Source organism: Perna viridis, chromosome 9 (assembly GCF_037379345.1).
Source record: "Perna viridis isolate PV_CMFRI_1.1 ecotype Kerala chromosome 9, ASM3737934v1, whole genome shotgun sequence".
Taxonomy (NCBI): Eukaryota; Metazoa; Mollusca; class Bivalvia; order Mytilida; family Mytilidae; genus Perna; species Perna viridis.
The window spans coordinates 41995899-42022799 of NC_142453.1; the positions used below are offsets into that span (position 1 = coordinate 41995899).

The following is a 26901-nucleotide window of genomic DNA, read 5'->3' on the forward strand; positions in this document are numbered from 1 at the left end:
TGATGAACTGTCCCGTACTACCATACATCGTGTTATAAGTTAAAACCCAATTTTTATCCTACGAAGAGAGAGGAATGACCCGCCCAGCGAAAACTATATTGTTATATAGTGTAGGCTATATAGATCGCTGGAATTTGTGCAGACGGTGTTGCCATAGAAGTTACAGCTGTACGTGTTAATTTTTCAGATATATATATATATATATATATATATAGAAAGGTCTGAAAAATTCCCAACGATGTTAGAACTGTCAAATTTGCGATGGAAATTTTTCGTCGTTCCCTCCGCGGGGCTCGAACTCGTACTGCTGTGACATATATGGCAACACCGCCTGCACAAAGTCCAGCGCCCTAGACCACTCGGCCAGCTAGGCTATATAAAAATATAGCTTTCGCTGGCCGGGTCATTCTTCCTCGTAGAATTAATCTAGAGCTGTAACTTAGTACACGATGTATGGTGGTACGGGACAGTTCATTTAGATGTTAACATGTAGGATAGAGGATCAAATTAATGATGCATGTCACAACAAATCAATATTATACAATGTCTCAGAATGTGACGATTTTATTTGCTACACTGCTCCATCGGATCAAATTGATACAGGGAAGATATATAAACGTACAGAAAGGTCTGAAAATTTCCCAACGATGTTAGAACTGTCAAATTTGCGATGCAAATTTTTGGTCGTTCCCTCCACGGGACTCGAACTCGTACTGCTGTGACATCTATGGCAATACCGCCTGCACAAAGTCCAGCGCCCTAGACCACTCGGCCAGCTAGGCTATATAAAAATATAGCTTTCGCTGTCCGGGTCATTCCTCCTCGTAGAATTAATCTAGAGCTGTAACTTAGTACACGATGTATGGTGGTACGGGGCAGTTCCTTTCGCTGAGCGGGATTTGTCTATATACCTCCTCACGAACTTGTTGCCGATGTACCGTCATCCTCTTCGCAAGCGTGTTCCCAGTCTGGCCTATGTAGATTTCATTGTATATAGGACATTTAATGCAATAAATTAAATTAGCACTCTTGCAGTACATTTTTGCATTTGTATAAATTTTACTTCCATTTTTTGTGATAATATCTGTACCGGGATGAATATATTTGCACGTACCACAACGATGAACTCGTGGATCATTATGGTGTATCCATCTGCACCATGAAAACTGATTTATTCAACGGGTCATAGTTTTTCTACCCCGAACTTGACTTTTTATGAGCAACTCGACGGGTGTTTCTAGAAAAGCAGAGGACGCTTACCCTACCGGTGCACCTGGTCAATGCTCCGAGTTTTCAGTGGAGTCCGAGTTGCTCATTTGCTTTTGTTACTTTGTGTGTATGATTTTAGTTACTTTATGTTCTTTGTTGTGTATGTCTGTTTTCCATGTCTGGTCCCTGGATTACATTCTTTTGATTACCGCTATAACCTTGGTTCCCTTGATTACTCGTTCATATTTCAATGTTTACATGTCGCGTGTACTTGATTTGACCCGTTATGGGGTTCTTGGATAAACCATTGATTTGCGGATTTTTTCTCTCTCTCAGCGGATGTTTTCATTTGTAGTTTGTTTCCTACGCCCTTTATTGTTTAAGTTTGAGACTTGTACGACCGTTCGATGTTTTTTGCGTTTGTTATTATAAGGATTTTGAACTTTTTACTGCTATAGTATTTCCCGATATTTGCATGTCGCGTACCCCCAAACTTGCTTTGGACGTGTTAAGAGGCTCTTTCGGGGAAACCGATTTTTCATACTTTCAATGTTTACATGTCGCATGTACAAGATTTGAGCCGTTATAGGGGTAAACCATAGAACTACGAAATTTTATTTTTCTCTCCATACTTGCATTCGTAGTTGTTTCCTTCGCCCCCTTTTTAGGTTTAAGTAATGTATGATCGTCTGTTTTTCAAAACCGGGTCCTGTGCAATGGTCTGTTCCATAAAGTTTTCTTCTTCCACTTTAAATAACACTCCACGATCCGATCTTCTGATGATTCTGCTTGACTGGAATGATTCATCTAATTGAACTTTTGTAACTTTCTTAATTTATTAAGGTCATCCATCGAGTCTTATACAAGGATGCTGTCGGGTACATACACATGTTTCCATCTGCTGGGTTTTCGAATTTTCATTCGGGATCAGGCTTTCGTGCTTGGGAAAACATGAGTGCATTGGTGGTATACGGGCCTTGGATTAGTCCGTTCATCAAAGCATCTTGGTGTATTTCTGTCATCATAGCATCTTGGTGTTGCACTGTCATCAAAGTATCATTGTCCGATATACCAGATTGCATGGGTCCTATCTACTTGCATCTGCTGGTGCTCGACTGTGCCAGTAATGTAGCTGCTGCTACTGCTGCTCAAATAAGGGAGTATTCCAGCTGCTGCTGCTCGTAATTGGGGAATGGGATATTTCTGTGGCTGCTTTTCACATATGGGGATATTTTTGCTGCTGCTGGCCGTATCCAGGGTCATTCTTCCTGCTGCTCGAGTATGGGCGTATTCTAGTTGTTGCTGGCTGTATTTGGGTCATTCTTTCTGCTGCATTCGTCTGCTGCGAACAGTCAGGGTTGCTCGTTGGGATCGTTTTTGTCGTGTTTACTTTTCAAGTTTAAATTGGATGGTCAAGATTTAGTTTTTTTAGTTTATTTTTGTTGTCTTCTCCTAAGTAACTTAACGTCTGTTACTTTAAGTGGGGTATTATCGATACCAAAAACATGGTTACTGTCTGTTATAGCTTGGTTTTTACCGCCCCATCACTTCCAATGTTGTGATTTCCTTCCTAAATTACGAACTGTCTCTTATTGTATATATTTTGTTTGTTTTTGTTGTGTTTTCTTTTAAAAGTTAGAACATTGTTTTGTTTGTGTGTGTGTTTGTAAGTGTATGTATGTACGTGTGTGTTTGTACGTGTGTTGTATGTACGTGTTTGTTTGTACGTGTTTATATGTACTTGTGTGTTTGTACATGTGTGCAATAAGATAATACCAACACTAACGATAACATTCATAACACAAAGGTCTAACACCAAGCCTTCACCAATACAAAACCTGCGATAGACACAAGTAACCCTGTACAATTTTGAAAATTCAACCCTAACCCTATATTTAACCATACACTTAACCATAATCTTAATCCTAACCTTTACCCTAACCTAACCCTAACCCTTATCAATAACTCCTAACCCTAACCTGAACTTTAACAATAACCCTGCAAAAACATCAACATCTGACCCGAACCTTAAATATAACTTTACCATTACCCTAGACAAACATCAACATCCGATTTCACCCTTTCAATCTTAAACATAACCTTTAGCCTAACCCAACACTTAACCACAAACTTAACCCTTGCCGTAGACTTGAGCCTATAACTAACGGTTGACTCTAACAACTTTCTTGACACTAGACCTCATCGAAAACCATTACCCTAACTCTTACCCTAGACCTTAGTACAATACATATCACTAGGCGTAATACTATACTAAATCATGCATTTAATTTGTCGTATCCTAACCTAACCCTAACCTTTACCACAAAACCTAACCTTAACTTAACCATAGCCATGAACAGACATCAACATCTGACCCCCATCCCAGTAACAAACTCTATGTGTGACTTTCATAAAATATAATACCTGACATAGACTTAACCCTAGACAAACATAAACCTAGACCAACATAACCCTCGACAACCATAACCCTAGACAACCATAACCCTAGACAACCGTAACCCGAGACAACCATACCCTAGACCAACATAACCCTCGACAACCATAACCCTAGACAACCATAACCATAGACAACCATAACCCTCGACAACCATAACCCTAGACAACCATAACCCTAGACAACCATAACCCTAGACAACCATAACCCTAGACAAACATAACCCTAGACAAACATAACCCCCGACAAACATAACCCTAGACCAACCATAACCATAGACAAACATAACCCTAGACAACCATAACCCTAGACCAACCATTACACTAGACAACCATAACACTAGACAACCATAACACTAGACAACCATAACCCTAAACAACCATAACCCTAGACAACCATAACCCTAGACAAACATAACCCTAGACCAACATAACCCTAGACAACCATAACCTTAGACAACCATAACCTTAGACAACCATAACCCTAGACAAACATAACCCTAGACCTACATAACCCTAGACAACCATAACCCTAGACAACCATAACCCTAGACAACCATAACCCTAGACAACCATAACCCTAGACAAACATAACCCTAGACAACCATAACCCTCGACAAACATAACCCTAGACAACCATAACCCTAGACAACCATAACCCTCGACAACCATAAACCTAGACAACTATAACCATAGACAAACATAACCCTAGACAAACATAACCCTAGACAACCATAACCCTAGACAACCATAACCCTAGACCAACATGAACCTAGACAAACATAACCCTAGACCAACATAACCCTAGACAACCATAACCCCCGACACACATAACCCTAGATCCCAACCTTAAACACTGCCCCAAGTCTAACCCAACACTTAACTATAAACTAAACCCTTGCCATAGACCTGAGCCTATAACTAACGGTTGGCTCTAACAGTTTTATTGACACTAGGCCTTATCTTAACCTTAACCTGATCTTAACACTATACATAACACTATGTGTAACCCTATACTCAATCAAACACTTTACCATACACTTAATCCTAACCCTTACTCTAACATAACTCTAACCCCCTTACCACTAACCCTAACCCGAACTTAATCATAACACTGGACAAACATCAACATCTGACCCGAACCTTAAACATAACCCTAAGCCTAACCTAACACTTTACCATAAACTAAACTCTTGCCATAGACCTAAGTCTAGATCTAACTATAACCAAAACCTAACCTAGACCTATCTCAAGACCTATCTCAAGACCTAATCCTAACCCTAGACATAACCTTATCCCTAGACAAATACTAAGACCTGGTCCCAGCCCTACACTTAATTATAAGCGTAGACATAACCGTATACCGAACAAAAGATTTAAATGTAACCAAGTGAAGACCTAACCCTAGATCTAACCGTATCCAAGACGAAGAACTTACCCGAGATCTAACACTAAATCTTACTCTTACCCGTGACTTATAACCCTAATTAGGGTTAGGGTTAGGGTTAAGTGTATGGTTAAGTATAGGGTTACGCCTAGTGTTATGTATAAAGTTAAGGTCAGTAGGGGTTGGCTTAGGGTTAGGTTTAGGGTTAGAGTTTCAGATAAGGTCTGCTGTCAAGAAAGTCGTTAGAGTCAACCGTTAGTTATAGGCTGAGGTCTATGGCAAGGGTTCAGTTTATGGTTAAGTGTTAGGTTAGGCTTGGGGTTATATTTAAAGTTCGGGTCAGATGTTGATGTATGTACAGGGTTATGGTTAAGGATTAGGAATTAGAGATAAGGGTTAGGGTTAGGTTAGGGTAAGGGTTAGGGTTAGGTTAGGGTAAGGGTCAGGATTAAGATTATGGATAAGTGTATGGTTAAGTATAGGATTAGGGTTGAATTTTAAGAATTGCACAGGGTAACTTGTGTCTATCGCAGGTTTTGTATTGGTGAAGGCTTAGTGTTAGACTTTTGTGTTATGAATGTTATCGTTAGTGTTGGTATTATCTTATCGCACACATGTACAAACACACAAGTACATATAAACACGTACAAACAAACATGTACATACAACACACGTACAAACACACACGTACATACAAACAGATACATACAACAAACGTTCATACAACACAGTACAAACACACAGGTACATACAAACAGATACATACAACAAACGTACATACAACACACGTACAAACACACAGGTACATACATACACGTACAAACACATACACACAAACAAAACAATGTTCTAACTTAAAAAAAATATAACAAAAACAACAAAATATATACAATAAGAGACAGTTAGTAATATAGGAACATTGAACATAATGGGGCGGTAAAAACCAAGCTATAACAGACAGTAACCATGTTTGTAGTATCGATAATACCCCACTGAAAGTAACAGACGTCAAGTTACTTAGGAGAAGGCAACATGAAATAAACTAAAAAAAAAAACTAAATCTTGACCTTCCGATTTAAACTTGAAAAATAAACACGACAAAAACGAACCCAACGAGCAACACTGACTGTTCGCAGCAGACGAATGCAGGTGACAGAATGACCCGAACACTGTCAGCAAGAACTAGAATACGCCCATACTCGAGCAGCAGCAGATTGAAGCAGCAGGAAGAATAACCCTGAATACGGCCAGCAGCAGCAAAAATATCCCATTCCCGAATTACGAGCAACAGCAGCTGGAATACTTCCTTTTTCGAGCAGCAGTAGCAGCAGCTACATTACTCGCACAGTCGAGCACCAACAGATGCAAGTAGATAGGACCCATGCAATCTGGTATATCGGACAATGATACTTTGATGACAGTGGAACACCAAGAAGCTTTGACGACAGAAATACACCAAGATGCTTTGATGAACGGACTACTTCAAGATCCGTATACAACCAATGCACTCATGTTTTCCCAAGCACGAAAGCCTGATCCCGAATGAAAATCGCAATTCAAAACCCCAGCAGATGGACACATTTTTATGTACCCGACAGTCGACCGCTGAATGCAGATGACTATAAAAAGAAATGGAAAAGAATACTGGTTCACTTCGTGAATGACCCGCAAAAGAAATGGACGCACCCGCAGCAATAGAGATTGACAAGGTAGTTCCCTGTAGAGGAATTCATTTAGAAGAAGTCACCAGTCGTGATACCGTACACATGCAATGGACAAAAGAATGTGCGGCCCCAAAAAAACTTCGTGGAAGACCAGCTGGAGGAAAGAAGAAGGTCGACCAGAAAACAGATGTGACACCTATGAATGGAACTGTATAGAGAGGATTTAGGGACAAAGATAGTGCGGATGTATTAAGGACGTAAAACGTACAGTGTCAGAATATCAAATACAAGAGGAAACGAGAGCGGAGTATCGAGCATCCTTGTATAAGACTCGATGACCTTAATAAATTGAGAAAGTTACAAGAGTTCAACTAAATGAATCATATTGATTTACGATAAAAGGACTTTATACAAGGAGAGGATGTTTCATCAAAAATAGCAGGAGCTATATGGGATGTACAATGAAAAACTAATTCGAAGACCAAAAATCATGTAAACCGAAAAACAAAAGGAAGAGAAGATTAAAAACAGCCTGGTCGCCAACTATATTGGGACGGCATGACTACTTATAGTAAAGCAGAATCATCAGAAGATCGGATCGTGAAGTGTTATTTAAAGGGGGAAGAAAAACACTTTATGGAACAGGCCATTGGGCAAGACCCACGTTTGAAAAACAGACGACACTCCGACGAATGGAACAATGAATATGAATTGTAAATAAAATATACATGTAAAAGAAACAAAATCTTGTTGTATGATAAAACTATTCTAAAGAAAGACCTCCTTACAAAACCGGGTAGCTCAAAACCGATAACACCTATTAAAACCGTTAGCAATAACAAACATATTTACTATCAGAGCCTCATAACACGGGTTAAAGTATAAGTATAAAAGTACTCAAGGGAACCAAGGTTATATCGGTAATCAAAAGAATGTAATCCAGGGACAAAGACCAGACATGAAAAACAGACATACACAACAAAGAACATAAAGTAACTAAAATCATACATACAAAGTAATATAACGGTCGTACGTCTCAAACTTAAACAATAAAGGGCGTAGTAACATACTACGATTGAAAATATGGACAGAAAAAAAATCCGCAAATTAATGGTTTGTCCAAGAACCCTATAACGGGTCAAATCAAGTACTCGCGACATGTAAACATTGAAAATATGAAAAAGGAATTTACCCACTAGAGCCTCATAACACGGATACAAGCGATGAAACGTTTGAGTGTACGCGACATGCAAATATCGAAAATATTATAGCAGTAAAAAAGTTCAATGTCCTTATAATAACAAAAGAAAAACATTAAACGAGCACACAAGTCTCAAACAAAAAAGGGCACAGGAAACAAACTACGAATGAAATTATGGAGAGAGAAAAAAAATCAACAAATCAAAGGTTTTACCCTATAGAACCCCATAAACGGGTCAAATCAAGTACACGCGACATGTAAACATTGAAAGTATGAAAAAAGGAATTTACCAACTAGACCCCCATAACACGGATATAATCGATGAAAAAGTTGAATGTGTCTGTCACAGGTGATGAACAAGTCGACTATCAAATCTAATTATAATAAAACTGAAAGGCAATACACCATTCAATAGCTCTTAACTTTCCAAATGTATCAAACATTATTAAACAAAAATAACCAAAACAGTTGATTTCCCTGTTGTAAACATTGCACAACACGTCCTTACACCTGTAATGTAATCACAAGCAGTTAAAAATCAATACATGGGCTATTGAAATCGCCAGTAAAACGGAGTTTCAAACCTCTGTCTAATTCGTGAGACATCTATTCAAATTAAACAATCCAATGAACACAAAGAAATTCAAATCAAAATTTATAATCTATTCAAAGTGCCCATTCAATTATTACACAAAAACAATGAAATTACAAATAATTGACAAAAATATTAAAAAAAAAAACAATTAAAATAATTAGGCAGTATGAATACAGAAAGACAAGTCATAATACCCCTCCCCCTGTTTATACTTACCTGTTTATAGTATACTGTATAATGACACTAATAAGGACACTTAATGAGGAAACCAATGGAAGTCGTTTTCCTCCCAACCTTAAAGACCTCCCCATTTCAACATCAGAAGGTCCCCATATCCCCTTTATTGGTCCTCAATCCACTTCCAGTTCCCCCAACGTCCACTTTAGCCCCTTCCCCTCCCAGTCACTTCAGGTTCCCCTCTATCCGCTGGTCAATTTTGGTCCCCCACAATCTCCCGGTCACGTAGTCTAAGACAAACTGTCATCAAAAGGTCTAACTAGGTCCTGTATGCCGATCGATAATAGACCATTAGTCATCACATTGCACAACCAGGTGTCCATTATGTTGAAAACTGATCCTCACAGATCGTCCGCTCGAGTGAACATTTACAATAGAAAAAGGTCATTAAAGTGGTCTATAGTGACGTCATAGACTACTCATTTTCGTCTGGAAGATAATTTGGAATTACTTTTTTACAAAGTATGAGGAATCTCTACCTAGAACTATATATTTGTATCTAGGTGTTCCATCTTTTTTGAAGAAAAAACCAAAAAAAAAAAAAAAACCAAACAAACAAAAAAAAAAAAAAAAACAAACAAACAAACAACGATGTATAATGTTTTTAAGTCGGAATTTTTACTGAGTAGTGGGAATAGAGATATACAGTGTTGAAAAGTCATAAGTTATAATGCTATGATATTCTGATAATAGTCTTGAACTGATTGTCGCCAAAAGATCTTTCGAAATTTCCAGGATCCACATTGAATAAATACAACTACGGAAGTAACAAGTGTTGTGGCAGGGCTGCAGGCACTCTTAGACAGTTGTGAGCATAGAAGTTAAATATTTTGAAAGAGGTTTGGTGGTACATTTTGTAGATCCAGCTATGAAACGTTGTTTGTATGGATTCTTGTGGAGCTTTGGAATCAAGTACAAAGACGGCAAATCATAATTATCGACTTTGGTTGAGAGACCAAAAGAGGATAGCTCAGCTTTATGGTTTTCCACAATCTCTTCTTTGGAAAGTATGGTAGTAGTATATGTCTTATCACTGCTATTATTTTCTACGTATATCTACGATAATAAACATTGGATGTAAAACGTCTTGCAGACAAAAACAAAGTTGCTTTAGGCTTTGTCTGCTGGTACGACAACATACTAGGCATGTAAAGTAGACAATAATAACAAGAGTAATAGCTACATCGGGCCTTTGAAAACTGATGTTGTCTTGGCACTCATTGACCTCCTTAAAACTTTCATTCGTTCAAAATTAAAGACCTCACGGCCTTTAACCACTCTGACAGAGAATCAATGTCTTCTTGTTCTCGTTTTATCCATTTTTCTTGCATAGTCCTCGACGGCATCCATAAGAAATTAAAAATTATAATTCCAATTTATGGAGCGTGGTTCACGGTACTTGGGACCTTTAGAAAGGATATTACGCATCGATGATTGTTAAATCTCCAGTAACGACGTGACCGGACGGGCCATATTTAAATGGAGAGTTTTTGCAAGAACAGTCGGGTGGTTTAGCCTTGAAGTCATCTTGACTTTTCATACAAACTCTTTTAAACAGTCTGTGGTAACCAATATCCAAAATAATGGCAACAAGTCTGTATAATGATGAGGTTGGTTCAGAAAAAAGAAGTGTCAAGACTTCTTTTGTAAAAGGAGTGTAGTAGAGTGAGAGGTAGAGAATAGAGTTTGGTTCTGATGTGATGAAGTCCAAGAGGTTTTTGTATGAAAGGAAGGGAACCATCTATTGAGACATCATGTAAATTAGGTGACGTATATTGATGATGGCCATGACCCCTTTCCCATCTTGGATTTTTGTCAAGTAAATTCATCACATTTATGCTAAAGATACAAATATTTGTGTTATTGAGAACAAGACAATAAAACAGGTATAAAAGTGATACCTTACTAGCGACGTATCAGTGTGATTTTCACCTTGGTATTTGTATTTAGTTTTAAACATGGTTTTGTTTGTAAAAAAGATAGAATGTACTTAATTGACGGTCATCGTTTCTACTAAGAATTTTGAACGCTGTTGATATTGGCTCTTAACATATTTTTGTTACATTTCATTATTATAATTCAGTGTTATATTTGTGAAAAATATTAAAACTATTATGATAACTATCACACAGATGACTAGACTTAGAAATGTCATACTCTATGAATAATCTAGTGCTTAATGTATTCCAACAGGATAAAATAAAGCAGCTTCTGAAGTAAAACATCGTATTATCTAATCCTCGCTTTGTTACATGTCACTACTAACAAGGAAGTACCAAAGTTGATAACATAACAAGATAAATATATACTAAAATCATCGAAATGTAGGAGGAAAGGAGATTGAAGATAAAAGTCGTTTGGTAACGGAATTATGCAACACACAATATATTATCATAAGTGCTAAAAGTTAAGGAGAATAACAAAAAGTATCAGATATGTTTGAAATCAGTTAAGCATTAGACCTTTGTTCACAATGTTTGAATGTTACTATAAATGTACCAAGATGATTGAAAATATTCTCTTGTTTATTGTTATAACTCATATATTGCAACGGTGTGGTGCGTATATTAATGTTGAACACGAAATGCAAGACTTGTTTCACCGGAAAGATCTAAGGTGTCCATACTCATGTAATACATTTCGTTCCGAAAAGAGTCAGAACATGCAGTGCTGTCTTTGTGCGTCAAGTTCTGTGATCGAGAGTTATCTAGGAAAAATGAAAATTACATTTTTAAGCCAACCATTACGAACACATCTGACTCGCGCGGATAAAATTCATGAATATTATGGATTGTTACATCGTAACGGAAATCTCTCTGAATTACCTATTAACTCGTGTGACTTTGAAACAAATTTGTTTCGTATTGATTTATCCTATAACATCATACAAAATATAACAGGAATATCGTGTCTTAAAAATCTAGATACTCTTCTCTTGAGAGGTAATAACATTTCTTTTATAAATAACCATGAAATTCATAGCCTAAAATTCCTCCGTACCCTCGACTTATCCTCTAACAAGATCAAGCATGTGGATGCCGGACTTATCATTTATATGAATGGTAATTTGTTCAATCTTAATTTATCATACAATAAGCTTCAATCGGTGGACGTCACAAATGGATTTATGTCAAAGCAGAGTTATTTCTGCAATTTGGATTACACTCATAATAATATAAAGACAATAACGAATACCCAACAATGGATATGTAAATTCAACACAAGCCTTGGTCATGGCGGTTTTTTAGATTTGTCTAACAACTCCCTGACAGAATTTTTTGATGTAGCAAAATTCAAATATTTAGGATTCAATAACATATTCTTGTTTGGGAAGATATATGATTACGCAATCGATTTACGTGATAACAAGTGGCACTGTGATTGTAAAATGTTCCCCTTTGTCAGTAGGGCAAGCTTTTTGATACGCACAATGAACCGAACTTACTTCTTTATCAAGTGTTTAACACCTCTGGAATTACGTAATAAAACAGTAATAAGTTTCTGGAAGCAAGAAGAACTTAACGTTCTTACATGTGATATTCCAATGGCAGATAAATGTCCACCAAGATGCAACTGCACTTATCAGCCAGCCACACGTAATCGTACCATTGTAAATTGTTCCAATACTTGGTATCGGAAACTTCCCGCAGTGCTACCTGATTACAAAAATCTTGAATTAGATTTTTCCGGAAACCAGTTACCTTCTTTTCCACTACATTTAAATGCAGTTAATTATTTTCAACGAATAAGAATTTTAAATGTAACAAAAAACAAAATACGACATATTTTGAACACAGGATTTTATTCATTGAAAAATGCTGTAATAGACTTAAGAGACAACAACATTATAGAAATATCCCGTTCGTTTCAAGTTCTTAATCCATGTAATATATATCTCTTTACCAAAATAGAATGCAAGTGTAGTGACAAATGGCTGAAGGAATGGCTTCCGAGTTTGGATGGAAAGTGTTCAAGCCACGTGCAAGTAATGTGCACCACGAGCCAAGGTGTAAAACCTATACAAATGATGACTTTAGCAGAGCTCATGTGTAGTACACCAGATGACAACATGCCATACATAAGTAAAACCGTTATCATCGCTTTCGTTTCTGTAGCGGTTATTGGAACGATATCATATTTCCTTCGTTATGAACTTTTTATCATATGTCGAAACGTAATAAAAACTCTTCGAAAAAGTAGAATAGAGAAGGTTTATATTCATGATGCATATATTGCTTGCAACGAAGAAGATCCGACTATTAGACGATGGGTAATTTCTGTGCTGTTTCCATATTTGGCAACATCCAACCTGAATGTGTTTTTACCATGTCTGCACGGTTGCTTAGGGACGCCACGGGAGGAAGAGATTATCGATGTAATGTACAAATGCAGAACATTTTTGATTATTCTTAGTGAGAACTACAACGGCAATATAAACTGGAACGAGATAGAATGGAAACACGCATGGCATAACTGGACACGTGACATTAACCGCGAATTAATCATTATCAATTATGATATGATTTCCGCCCACGAAATTAATTCAAAGTACTTAAGTGCATTTCTTAAACTTGGTATGTTCATTGATTTTTCAAACAACAAGAAATGTATCGAAAAGGAGATTCAAATGCGTATTTCTATGAACCAGAACCCAAATAGACCTGTAAGGGATTGGTTTTGTTATGGTTGCAATGAAGAGAGAAAAATCGATGAAGTAATACCCTTATTGCAGAATGGCACACTGTTTAATTCTTATGGACAGGGAGACAATTGTGATTAAACATTTTTGTCTTTACATAGCGAAACTGTTTTATAGAGCAAACCAGGGTAACACAAAAACATTAAAAAAGCGAAATCGATGAAATATCACATTATACAATACAAGTACACTTATTGAAGAATAACGTATCTTTAGGAATTTTATTCTTTACACGGACATTTAAAACATTATTTGATTGATTATGAAAAGTAAAAATATCAAGGAAAAACAAAATAATATTTTACTGAAAAGAACTTGTTTTAAAGATTTGTCTGAGCACTTTGTAAGTTTGTTAAGTTTTTTTCTTTGCAAGATATATACTGGAAATCTAAAAGCAGTTATTAAGAAGGAAAACAAAATTTCAATATAATATGAATTTAAATGTTTTTCTTTTTTTACATTACAAAGAGTAATCAAGGGAACCAAGGTCATAGCGGTAATCAAAAGAATGTAATCCAGGGACAAAGACCAGACATAGAAAACAGACATACACAACAAAGAACATAAAGTAACTAAAATCATACATACAAAGTAACAAAAGCAAATGAGCAACTCGGACTCCACTAAAAACTGGGAGCATGGACCAGGTGCACCGGTAGGGTAAGCATCCTAAAAACATTAAAAAAATATATGATACGATGCGTTTTAAACAGGTAGGTTGAAATGTTCTTAATGCCTAAATGTCAGGTATTGGCATAGCATTGCATAGCTCACATCCATATAGAACTGATGGAATTACGCCGGATCGATAAAACTGGAAACTGGACGTAGGTTTCAAAATGTTTAAAAGCCAGATACTCACATCACCCCGTGGAACGACCGCCGACTGTTCCGTTTAATTCTTTTTTAGTTTTAATTGTTCTAATATTTATTATGCTACTGCTGAAAATCCTACCAACGGGAAGTTTGAGATTTGCTTCTTACCTCTAAGTATCAGTATAATGGTTTTTTTTCACAAAATTCAAATTTCCATTTTTTTGGATATTTTTTTATAAACGTTCAAATGATCTTATAAACCGATCGCACTTCACGAAAACAAGGCAATGTCGTCGGCGAATGGATTTCCGCACCCAGATTCGTGAAACTGAATAAAGCGAACATTCCGAACTGTGGAAAAAGGATACTAATGAATGCAGTTTGTACAAGAAAGTAGATAAGCCTCCTCCTTGCCGCACACCTTGGTTTATTGGAAACCATCGTGACCGCGCACTATTCTTCATAACCGCACTGCTCATGTTTGTATAGCTTTGGTCAATAATGAGTTACATTGAATCTTTAATCCAAAGATCATATAGTTAGCGAATCAAACCAGTAGGTCCAAAAACGCTGCGAATACCCTGTTAATCTTCACATACACTGTCATAATAGTTTCAGTACACGCAAACGACGTAGAAAAACAATTCAAATCCTGATTTATCATTTATTCTTTACACAATATCTAAGGAAACATTAACTAATTCGAATCCATTTATTCTTTGTTAAAATATGTTTTTCACAAATGACAAGGATCAACTGATCTACATGTATTTCAACTTTGATTAATAAATCTACATGTATTTCACCTTTGATTTATAAATACACTCCTCAGTATAACCAGTTTAGATATCTAAAATATTTAATTTTCAGTCAACCTATATATTTAATTTATGCTTAGTAAATAAGCTTAAAATTATTGAATAATTTATTTTAAGTAATTACTCGTGATAACTAAAGAAAACCAGAAAATATGTGTATTTACTAAACCATTTAAATTTTACTCGTAGTAACTAAATTTCAGGAATTACATACAATTCGTAATTATGGTTATTAACTGTAACACGTTTGAATTAACAATGACTTTTATCTGATTAAGATAAAACAAAAAATCATGACTGTTTTCAATTGAAGGGTATATCAAGTGAATCCTCTCTCAAGTCTAAATAATAAAAAAAATGTTTCGTTTAGTACTATGGGAATGGTAGTATGGTAGATGTGTCAAATAACTTCTTGGTAGAATTCTTAAGTATCTAGGGTTCAGTCCAATCTTTATACGTGGATTTATAATTCATTACGGTTTTAACATACGAGACAACATTTGTAACTGCGATTGTAAGTTTTATCCATTTGCCAAATTAGCGACAGAATTTGTGTTTTATACATAGGGACTTTTTCAACGTTAGGTGTTATTCCCCATCACATTTGAGGGCTGCAAACATTTTGAATATAATAAAAAATGATGAACTGCAGATGCTTACATGTATCATTCCGATGGTAGATAAATGCCCCCGAAAATTTCATTGTAGATACCAACCGGATATTTGAAACAGAACTGTTGTTAATTGTTCACATGCAAAATATCGGAAACTCCCGGCCATTTTTCCTAACTACCTGGTTGTCGAGGTAGATTTTTCTTGGAATAATTTCGAACAATTTCCAGCGTAGCCGAGTTTGCCCAATTACCTTCGACATATTCAAACTTTACATTTGACAGACCTCGGTTGCGTGATACATGACAAGTCATCCATCATCAGTAATTGCGTCTTAACCATTTTTCGTTTTGTAGTTATTATTACAAGTGTTTCATATTTATGTCGTTACGAAATTGTCCTTATTGCTCGAGCAGCTTTCAAGCTCCTGAAAAAAGGACGAATTAATAAAGATTACCTGTTCGAATATCTCCTAAGATTACTGCTCGAAGTATACATATCTTACTTCTGATAAATAGCTAAATAGAAATGAGGTATACTTTAAAGGGAGATAAATCCGACTCCTCTAATCAACTTATTCCGAATTATCAAAGTTTTCTTAATATCGTTCAGCACAATGTTTCCTTTATCAGATATATTTTGTCCAGATAAACTGAGTCCAACAAATGTGATAACAATACTCAAGTCTGAGAGTTTTAAGAATGTTGATTTTAAAAAAAGAAACTTGAAGTTAACCACCTTTTTTAGTGTACGTGTGATGGGAAAATGTAAATTATTGTTTTTAATCTATAATCTGTAAATATTATGTATTGCATAAAAAATGTTACTGCTAAATATAAACAATCATATTGTCTTTCTCAAATATTAGGATAAAAACCTTCTATTTATGCATCTTCTACATAATGGAAAGTGAACGATTTGGCAGGTCAAAAAACCATTGTAAAACCTAGATTCATACAAATATGTAGAAATTGATCAGCTGAGAATTGCGTTCTTTCCTACTAGCTATTCCTATATAGTCTGCATTTTTACCTAACTAAATACTATCAGACTAAACACGTTTGTATTCTACTTTCCTATTTTGTATAGACGTTTTGGAGAATTAGATCACAAAAAACTTTTTTTTAGTAGAATACAGAGTAGACACAAAGTGTTGTTCTACCATCACAAAAGGTGAAAAAAGTATGTCGCGGGATTAATCCCCTAATCTAGGACAGTGGTTGGAAAGTACAACAATTAAGGAGGTAGATCTAGGGTAAGGGACACAACTCTTAAAATCATTGGTACGTTTGTATTGAGCATTTTACATCAATCTCATGTAAGTATCAAAGTAACTTGGATTGATTTCATTCTGTTTTAAATAAAAAGCTTGCTAGGCTTTGGTGAATTGAACTTGATACAAACATATCACTGATTTTCAGAGTTGTTTCCCTTACCCTTGGTCTACCTCCTTAAACGAACATTGAGGTCTTGGTTGTTTAAAATATTTGAAATTAAATGGAACAAAAACAAGTAATCAAAACGAAAACAAAAATAAATCATAATGCCTTTTCCCCAGATTACCAGTATGTTAATGTATTAAATAACAGTTATTTTTAAATCGATGTATGAAAAAAGATATGTCGTGTAATCGTGAATCTTAAAAAGGTAACATTGGAACGGCACGCTATTGGGTTATTAACAATTTAAATGTATGTATTCATTGTTATACTTGATGTCTACATTGAAGGAAGGACCTTTTGTAAACTGAGCAATGATTCCTATATTATTATTACTAATATCAATGGTTCAAATTGTTACTTCATATGGTAAGTATCTTAGTTTTTAATACGTATGATAATATCAAAATAAAAACAAATATATATATATAAAGGTAAATTGGATAATTTGTCTGCTTTAAATATTGTACGCTTCGTTTAAATATGTAAAAAAAACATTTCGCTCACTAAAGATCATACTATAAATGAAAGGAGAGTTTTTTACTTAGTTAACATATGTGGATCTCTCTGTGTTTCCAAAGGTGAATAATGAATATACATTTAATGCAAATGTAAACACATCTTCTTTTTTAACATGAAGTACTTATGTGAAACCCCATTTTTAAGATGCTAAAAAAACCTACAAAGGGAGTTTTCACGAAATGCACCGTAGGACAACTTTACTGCCAGACGTTTAAATTTCAGATTTATGATATATTCAGCTTTGAGACAATGAGAACATGAGACAATTTCTTAAATAATTAATATTATGCAAGTAAGGACAAAGTTTCTGATAAACCGTGAGAAGCGTTAATTACGTAATTAAAAGTTATGTATGTCAAACTGCATGGAATTTAGAAAGAAAAAGTTTGGCATAAGGAGCGAAAATACGTTTCATGTCATATGTAAGCACTACTTGTTGATATACATGTTGTGACAGTACGATAGTATGACAACCTTCACAAGTCTTTCACGGTAACAAGCAATCTATCCAACCATACATAACGTACTAAACATCCTCATTAATTGTATAAACTTTCTTGTACGCTTACATTCTATCCTTATTGATTGTATGAAGTTCTTTCTACGCTTACATTCTTTGTCGCTTACAAATTAGCCTCATGAATTGTATAACGTTTCTTTGTCGCTTACACATTAGCATCATTTATTGTTTAACGTTTCTCTGCCTCTTACACATTTGCATCAATACGTTTGTAATATTTGTTCTACGCTTAATGTTTACACTTGTGCCAAATTCATCCTGACTTTTGTCATGTTCAAACTTTTTGTCTCTAGAACGTTTTAAGATATCGTGTGAAAACAAGTACGTAGTTTGTTGAGTAAACGGTTAACTTAATTTTAATTGCGGTTGTAATCAAATAATTTGGCAGAATAATACAGTAAAAAATTGAAGGTTCTATTGTTTTGGTCAAAATACGGCAGCGAACTCCTAACACCATGAAAATTAATTTCTTCCAGTTTATTTCCCAGTATTTATTGCCTATAGTGGTAACAGACAATCCGTATACGATGCGTGGATCACACCCCGAATAGGATATGACATGCCAACATTACTCGATGTTATGGGAAAAAAAATTCATATCAGGAGTCATTTCATTGACCACTGGAAAGGCGTAATACAGGTATTTGAATAAAATATGTCGTTTTACCTTACGCGTGGGTATTTGCCAAAATGTTTCTGCTTCTTTTTACCTATAGCTCGAAGTAATTTTAATTTATATTTTTATTTTATATTCGATTTATTTAAACAATACATCATGACATGTTTCCGAAAAGTGCTAGTCTCAATATATATATCGGTTAAATTAGTTTTACATTTTAAATGTTTTATAAGCATTGTACAAACTTTTAAAACACAAATGATGTTATATCTTTATTTTGATTTTTTTTCATTATTTATTAAAGGTAAGACTTGAACTTTTTAATAAGAACAGAAGAGTGATGTGGATAAAATTCAACGGTAAAGGAAGTAACAAATTCAATTGGTTTTCAAAGGAGAGAGTTTTGGACAGCAGTTTTAATGACTTGGCACCATGTAGCACCTTTAACTACTTTTCACTCTACGGGTAAGTTGACTATAATCCATTATGGCCCTCCCTCTGTTAGAAGTTTGATTTTTAAACAAAATGGGTATAACTCATATTATTTTTGTTTCATGTTTTCTTTAGGGAAACCAGACAAACTACACTAGACAGAAAGTTTTTTATCAATCGCTCGTATAGAAACTGTGATAACGATTTTGGGTGGTTTTGCATCGCTGACAAATATCAAGCATGTCCATGGGAGAAGAAAAGCACTGTTCCGAGTTTTATCTACACCAAGAATTATTCGCCACGAAATTACACCAACGGTAATAGAATCTAACAATAATACTTGTCTTATTTCAGCCCTAATATAACGAATATATTTTTCACGTATATGTCATAATTTTGTCACATATTCACTAATATATATTTCGAATTTTAACAATAACTGTTGATTGACATGATGATAGAATTGAAATATTCACTCTTCCATTTTTTGTTTCGTCTTTGATTTAAGTTATGTTTAAGTAACTTTTATAAATTTTATCTGCAACTCGGTTCTGTTGTTATATAAAAGATAAAATTGTATTCATGATTTTTAGCTTTCTCACAACTGAGCATTCTTCTTATCAGAAGTGAGTAAGCGTGTCAAAGAAGTAACCGATTACGGGGGAAGGTTGTTGTTTTGCGTGCATATAAACAAAAATAAAAAAAAGAAATTTATTTCATATTTGCCGTATTCGTGTAGAATAAAAATAGTTCGAATATAAACAACTATATCGTATTTACAGTTCCGGCACTATGATGAAATATGTCTCAACACAACCGCGGCCAACCATACTTTCTCACAACCTTCACAAACGCCATTATCTATCATTTTGCCAAAAAGTACTTTATTCCAAAGGTTAAAATATTTAAAAGCATCTTCAACTTCCATGAACTTAAGTATGCTATAAGATATTTCCCTGAACAAACAACCAAAGGTAGAAATAAAATAAATGTATTTTGGGATAAAAATTGGGCCCGTAAATCGAATTACTGAATTTGCTCGTTTAACGAAGGGACAGCCTATATTGAAAACCAAGGTTTTACAAATAGATCTTTGAAATAATTAGGTGACTGCCTTTATGATATATGTGCACTGGTGCATACCATAGTCCTTTTAATATGTGATATTTGAAACAAATTTTGACTATATTTTTTCCTTTCCATATTGCAGATTCTCTCTCAGCTGATACAATGGTAATTTCAGTCTTACTCAAGCTCTGAAATACACAATGACTACATATACTTTATCTAGCAATAAATAACCATCTATTATCAACATGCATTATTCTTTATCCAATCAATATTATTATTAAAAATCATCAAAAACCCCATATTTCCAGTAGTACTACCTTACCTTCCACTGGAAATTCCAAGTCATAGCAAGGCACTGATATTCTGATCCCTTCTGGTTAAACACCATCTGTAGTTCATAACACTTATTACATCACTGTTAAAAACACGTTCAATTTGTGCTGTGCATGCATCTATTCATTCTCTATCTTATTCATCAGACTTTTGTAAAATCATTAAGAACCAAACTATTATGCAAACAATAAATATGCTTTGAACTAAAATAGGTATTTTGTTCAATAAGCTTTTCTTTACTGCAACAATAACACATGCAAAACATCAACAAAAGACCATAAAATTCTCTAAAAAGTAGGATTAGTACTGTACTGATTCGTTGAGTGACACTTACAATTTATCACTAAAATTAAAAGCAACCTTCTGTTGTTGCAATTAAACACATGCATTTTTGGTTGAAAACACTTATACTCTCCGGTGTAAAACACAGTTAAGTGTCGTCCAAAATCTAGAAGACACCTGATCGTGACCAACATGCAAAAACAATTTATAATAAAAAGACAGATGATGTCTTAACGTGTGCTCTCAGCAAGAACATTAAGAACAAGACAATCTTCATGGACTTAATTCAACACTAGACCGCATTATGCTCATAGATAACTTTGTGAGAGCTTATTTGCTCGACCAGTCGATGGAAACATTACTATGGTAAGCAAGAAACCCCGACGGTCATCCTTAGCGAGAATAAAGGCGTCTAGTATAGAGAGTTTTAAAAATAATCTATGCATTACACTTGACTTAACAACCAATTCGACTTAAGTTGGTCATATAAAGATGAATTTGGAGGCTGTCAACGGTGTATACAAATGTTACACACTATTAAAAGGTATTAACAAAAAATACTTACAACACAACAAACGTTTCTTGTATATTTTGGCTTGTTTTCAGCCAAATTGGAATCACCAAGACCAACTGTTTCAAGTCGCACATATAGAAACAAAACTAGGAAGTTGAAAGGAAAATGAAATACTTGGGTAATTTAATCTAAATAATTCAATGATTTTTTCATCATTATCTCCTTGCCGATGTTAATACTTAGTACCAAAGAATTAAACTAAATAATTCATTCTTTAAAAAATAAATGTTGCAATACTTTTTCCCATGTGCATATATGAATTTGCTGATCATATAAATCTAATATTTCAACAGGTGTATGATAATAATATCGACAGGTCAAATTCCCCGTGTGTATTCAAGAAATGACCTTAACAGAAATCCTTAATTCTTCTGGTAAAGTTCTGAATTTAACAAAAAACATCGTTGGTTTTGTACAACGAATGTTTCTGTTATTTTTTATCCGAATTCATAATAGAGTCCTTGAACTTTTCCGCGCAACGATTTGACTGATCGATGACCGTTGACTGATTGATTGCTAACGGATCGATGACCGATTACTGGTGACTAATATGTTCATAGTTTTGTTATGTTTGAACCATTCGTCCAATTTTGTGCGACTTACGCGTTATAACTTCATCAGATAATAAATATTAGATATTTGAATTTGATGTAATGCATCTGACAGGTTAACATATCTATCTGACATAATAGGGGACTACATAATTTATGAAATAATCTTTGATCACCGTAGTCAAAACAAGTTAAATAACGGGTATAGCAACAGCCCTTTTGTACCAAAGTAATCTATTGTAACCATGCTGCATAGGCTCTATATTTCACATTTCCGTGGACAATATACTGGTTGGTTAGAGTTCTAAAATTACAAACGTTTTTGTCGATGTCGGAACAGAATGGCAGCAATTAGAGAAAAGTTCATAGAGCTGAAGATGCCTGTTAGTTTATTTAGTACTAATAAAGTAATTACCCTATAGAATATTTATTAGTACTCATATTATGTAGTTTATTGCAGTTTTATACGGAATTGCGCATTGAAATGGGGTATTAAAAATAATTGCGAGCGCGCTCTTGCTCTCTCTCACCAATAATAAACTTATTAATTTGTTGTTTTCTCTACATATGAAACAGCGTGTCTTTTTTTTTTTTGGTTCAAATTTTTGAAAATAAATATATGATTTCGCTTGTTAACAGGCGCACAACTAAATAGGTTACGTATCGGTTCAAATTTACCCGATGTTTGATTTGTCGGCATATTAATCAATAAAAAAAAATACTAAAACGTTGACGATTCTACAACTAGCAGTCTAAGGAGTAATACGTTCGGTCTATTAAAACATCTGTAATATTGGATATAACCAATATATAAAAGCTTGATAATATCATTATTGAAATATTTATTTTGAAACTTTTTCGCCATCTAAACATAATATTCTAAGGCTTAAGTAACTTTAAAATAACTGTTGTTGATACATTGTGGTTTTATTGTGTATTAATGTAAATATGTTTCATCTCAAAAATATGTTACGTAGTAGACATTGTGTACATTACTTTAAAGACAAGGCGTGTTATTACTTAACAACTATATGAAAAATTATTTCAAAATGCGATTGAGGAATGATATTCAGCCTATGGTCATTTTCTCCAGTTAGACACCTTTGAAGTTATTATAAATAACGGTATATTTATTTCAAAAGGCTCCTCGTTATGTCCAATGTCGCATCACCACGTGGTTACTACATTAAACCAATGAAGTTCAATGCCAGATAAACATGATGCATCACAAATTGACAGTTCTAACATCGTTGGGAATATATAAGACCCTTCTATATATATACACTCCTTGAGATGTTTAGGTTTCTCCAACGCACGATACCTAAACGCACACTAAACGATCACCAAACGCACAATAAATGAACGCTCCCATTGTGCGTTTAAAAGAACGATAAACGAACGCTTACAGTGTGCGTTTAAACGCACGATAGACGAGCGATGGAAAATAATAATATTTACAAACATTGACGAACGAAAAAAGAAGAAATGGAATGAAGGAAAATAAATAAATTAATGATAGCAAAATATATAAAAATAACAGTTAAATCAAGGAAATAATCAAGGAACAAAAATAAACGAACGCTTCTTTCGTGCGTTTAAACGGACGCTCCTAACGTTGGTTTAAACGAACGCAAAACGATGTGTGAACGCACGATGAACGATGGGAAAATGCAAAATGGAAAAATGGGTAACGTGAACGCTTCAAGGAGTGTATATGCACAAAAAGTAGCGCCGTAGACAACTCGACCAGCTAGGCATCAAAATATAGCTTTCACTTGCCGCATCATTCCTCCTCGAAGGATAAATCTAGGGCTGTAACTTAGTACACGGTGTATGGTAGTAGGGAAAAGTTCATATTGGTGTTATTGTATATGTAGGATAGAGGATCAAATTATCGATACATGTCACAGGAAAATAGAAGAGGAACTCGTAGAGATAATAAGGAGGGAAATCCTGGTCTTAATCGTGCAGTAAATGAGCCAGAGGGGGACATAAGACAGAAAGCAATTCCCGTGATTATAAAATAACTATAAAGGGGTGTTGCTGCGGATGATGATGACCAACTAACACCATCAAAACGAAAGTTTACAAATGAGCTGGCTAGAGAAGCCTATGAGGCAGTCAAAGAAGGAATGTTTGTCATATTTTTCCAGTTGACGTATTCATATATACAATTGTCATAGTACAAACAAAAATAAGGTATGGTCAAAGTAAAACCACCAAAACTCTAGGACTTCACCAGGTAGTGCAAAGTTGCGGTATATATATAATGTATTTGGTCTTTCCGTCACAACTTGTCGTCGCTGAGATAGCACCTCTTGAAACTGTTTGATTTTTCTCAGAATTATGTTTACGGGGAATTGTTTATTTTTCAAAAGGGTTAGGAGAAATTACAAAGAAACATCAATTATTTAGGCTTCAATAGTGCCTCCATGTCTAACTGTTTTCCTACTATCCTTAAATGGTTTGCAGTGGTAAGGATTTGGATCGATTCTTAAAGAAATTGGTTAGTTGTAAATGTACCTTAATTGAAGAGTATGGGGAGGGTTTATTAAATAAAATGATATAGACTTGTCCCTGGTTGATGCATGTCTTTTCTACTGGATGTCATTGAAACCATGCTGAATATTCAAAAGCAATTAAAACATATATTTATTCATAAATGTAATGCCGAAATAACAGCATACATTGGGTTGAGGGGGAGGGGTGGCATTTTGTATCTGACAGTAGGTAATCAAATGACAATATGACATGAGCCACCAATATACAAAACGTCAAAAAAAATAAATTATGTAGAACATAATAAAACTAACAAAACAGTACCATTCTCTACTTGGTAAAATATAGTTGCAAGGACCTTAAAGTTAGGTTCATTTCCGATGCCAAAACAAAAAAAAAAAAAAAAAAACAAAAAAAAACAAAAAAAAACAAAAAAAAAAACATTTAAAAACTTTATAACTGTAAAAGCAGAGATTATATATCCATTACCACCTCATGCAGTCCAGTGATGTTTTAGGTGGTGAACCGCCATATCAGGTTAATAATGTAAATAATATATGATACCACTCAATCTTTTTTCCCGTCCTAATCGTATCTTCTGAATGCAATTAAATTCAAGATCAACATAGTTAAAAAAAAATAATAACCTAATGTCCACATCTAACTCTGGCATAAAAACATACCAGTTGAAAATGGAAATGCATTTTATTGTTGAGTTCGTGAATGTCTACAAATTATAACGTGACTGATAAGGGGAAAACTTTTCTTTCGGTAATTTTGTTGTTCGGTCTGTTTTTTTTCTGGTTGTGTTTAACTAGTTTGCGAAGTATGCTAAAAATATTGAACATGTTAATTCAAAGGTTATAACCCGAATTTTAAAACATTCCAAAAAGCACATATAACTTATGAATTGTTACATTGTGGAAAACGCTTAAAGACGACGACGTACGTAAACAGGACCATAGGCAGGAGTTGTCTAGACTCGCGAAGCTAATCCTGCATCTCGCACCGCGAGGCGCTTTCGAATTTGATAGTCACTAATCAAACAAACAACTTCGACTTTACTAGTGCTTCTCCGATTTTAAGGGAAGGGGAATCTTAACAAACCCCCCTGGCTATAGGTGTGGTAAAGATATGCATTTAGCTTAAATTACTTATTTAGGTCCTATTGACAATGCATGTTGCAACCGCTACTGCTGTGAGGTTGTTCAGTGTTGTCAAAAGGGAGAAGACTTATCTGTGGACGACAATGCACCAAGAACACCTCTCAGCATTGGCCTTATGCATGTCCATGAAAAGAAGTATATATAGACGTTTATGCCTTATATAGTTAATTATAACGAGTCCCTGTGTCTGAATCGGAGACCGATTAATAATACATCAAGTTCAATGCTAACCGACCATTTTATCTTTTAATATAAACTTTTCGTTCTCAGACGTAGAAAACTTGTGTATGATATTCAAGTTTGCAACACAGTTTTGTACATACATATGTCAAATTATTTTCTTTACCTGTGCTTCATGTAACTCAAATCATATTATATAGATTTATGATGACACGAACGGTAATGAATTTCACAAACACTTGTCTTTTTAATTAACTTGGTAAAATGATCAGTCATGAGCCTTTTTTTTCTAAACTATCCCGATACATTTTTTTTTCGAAGTAACTTGTATCTACATTTAATTAAATGCTTCGTCAGTTGTGCATTTCGTCAAAAAAGCTACGACTCAAACATTTGAAAATAACTGTAAATTATTTTCATGGCCAACAATAGATCATGTTTATAATAAGAATTATTACCAAACAGGTGGCGGATCCAGAGATTTACAAAAAAGAATATACTTTCCATGGGTTGAAATTACGCAACGCATAGAATTCACTTTTGCTATACAAGGCAAATATCAAACTTAACATATTCCTAGGTTGAATCTTTACTGTTACAGTGTATCGCAAAAATTGAGATAAGGGAGACAACCATAATTTAAAATACTGACTCTACTGAGATCTTTCGTTATTCGTTAATTATCAATTATTTCTTGCACTAAGCGACACCCAATATTACAATGGTAAATTTGAATAAAATACAACATTTATTTAAAACCCGAATAACATAGACATGTTTATAATTACAGGAAAATACATTTGGATTTATTCTTAGCATTATATATTGTCTGTAACTAATAATATAGAACTTACTTGTTTTATTTGTTTGTGTATTTCCCCAGATAGGAATAACTAAAACACAACAAATGTCTATAATGCATCGGGACGTTTTAAATGTTTAGTATTAGAACTGCTAAAAATATATTATTTTATATCTAAATATCAGAAAATAAATTAATGCACCAGTGTCATTATAAAAT

At 34.6% G+C, this 26901-nt stretch overlaps 2 protein-coding genes across 2 annotated transcripts; both read left to right on the forward strand.

Annotated features, from left to right (window-relative positions):
• Positions 1–11183: 11183 nt before the first annotated feature.
• On the forward strand, positions 11184–13542 carry LOC148608590 (protein toll-like). The gene has a single exon (XM_088545573.1). It carries the CDS (start codon positions 11221–11223, stop codon positions 13525–13527), a length of 2307 nt encoding a protein of 768 aa, XP_088401699.1. The 5' UTR covers positions 11184–11220; the 3' UTR covers positions 13528–13542.
• Positions 13543–17366: 3824 nt separating this feature from the next.
• On the forward strand, positions 17367–20539 carry LOC148608591 (uncharacterized). Its single transcript, XM_088545574.1, has 5 exons — positions 17367–17500; positions 18650–18813; positions 19097–19257; positions 19360–19541; positions 20435–20539. The coding sequence occupies exons 1-5, from the start codon at positions 17446–17448 to the stop codon at positions 20482–20484; spliced, it is 612 nt and encodes a 203-aa protein (XP_088401700.1). The 5' UTR covers positions 17367–17445; the 3' UTR covers positions 20485–20539.
• Positions 20540–26901: the final 6362 nt, after the last annotated feature.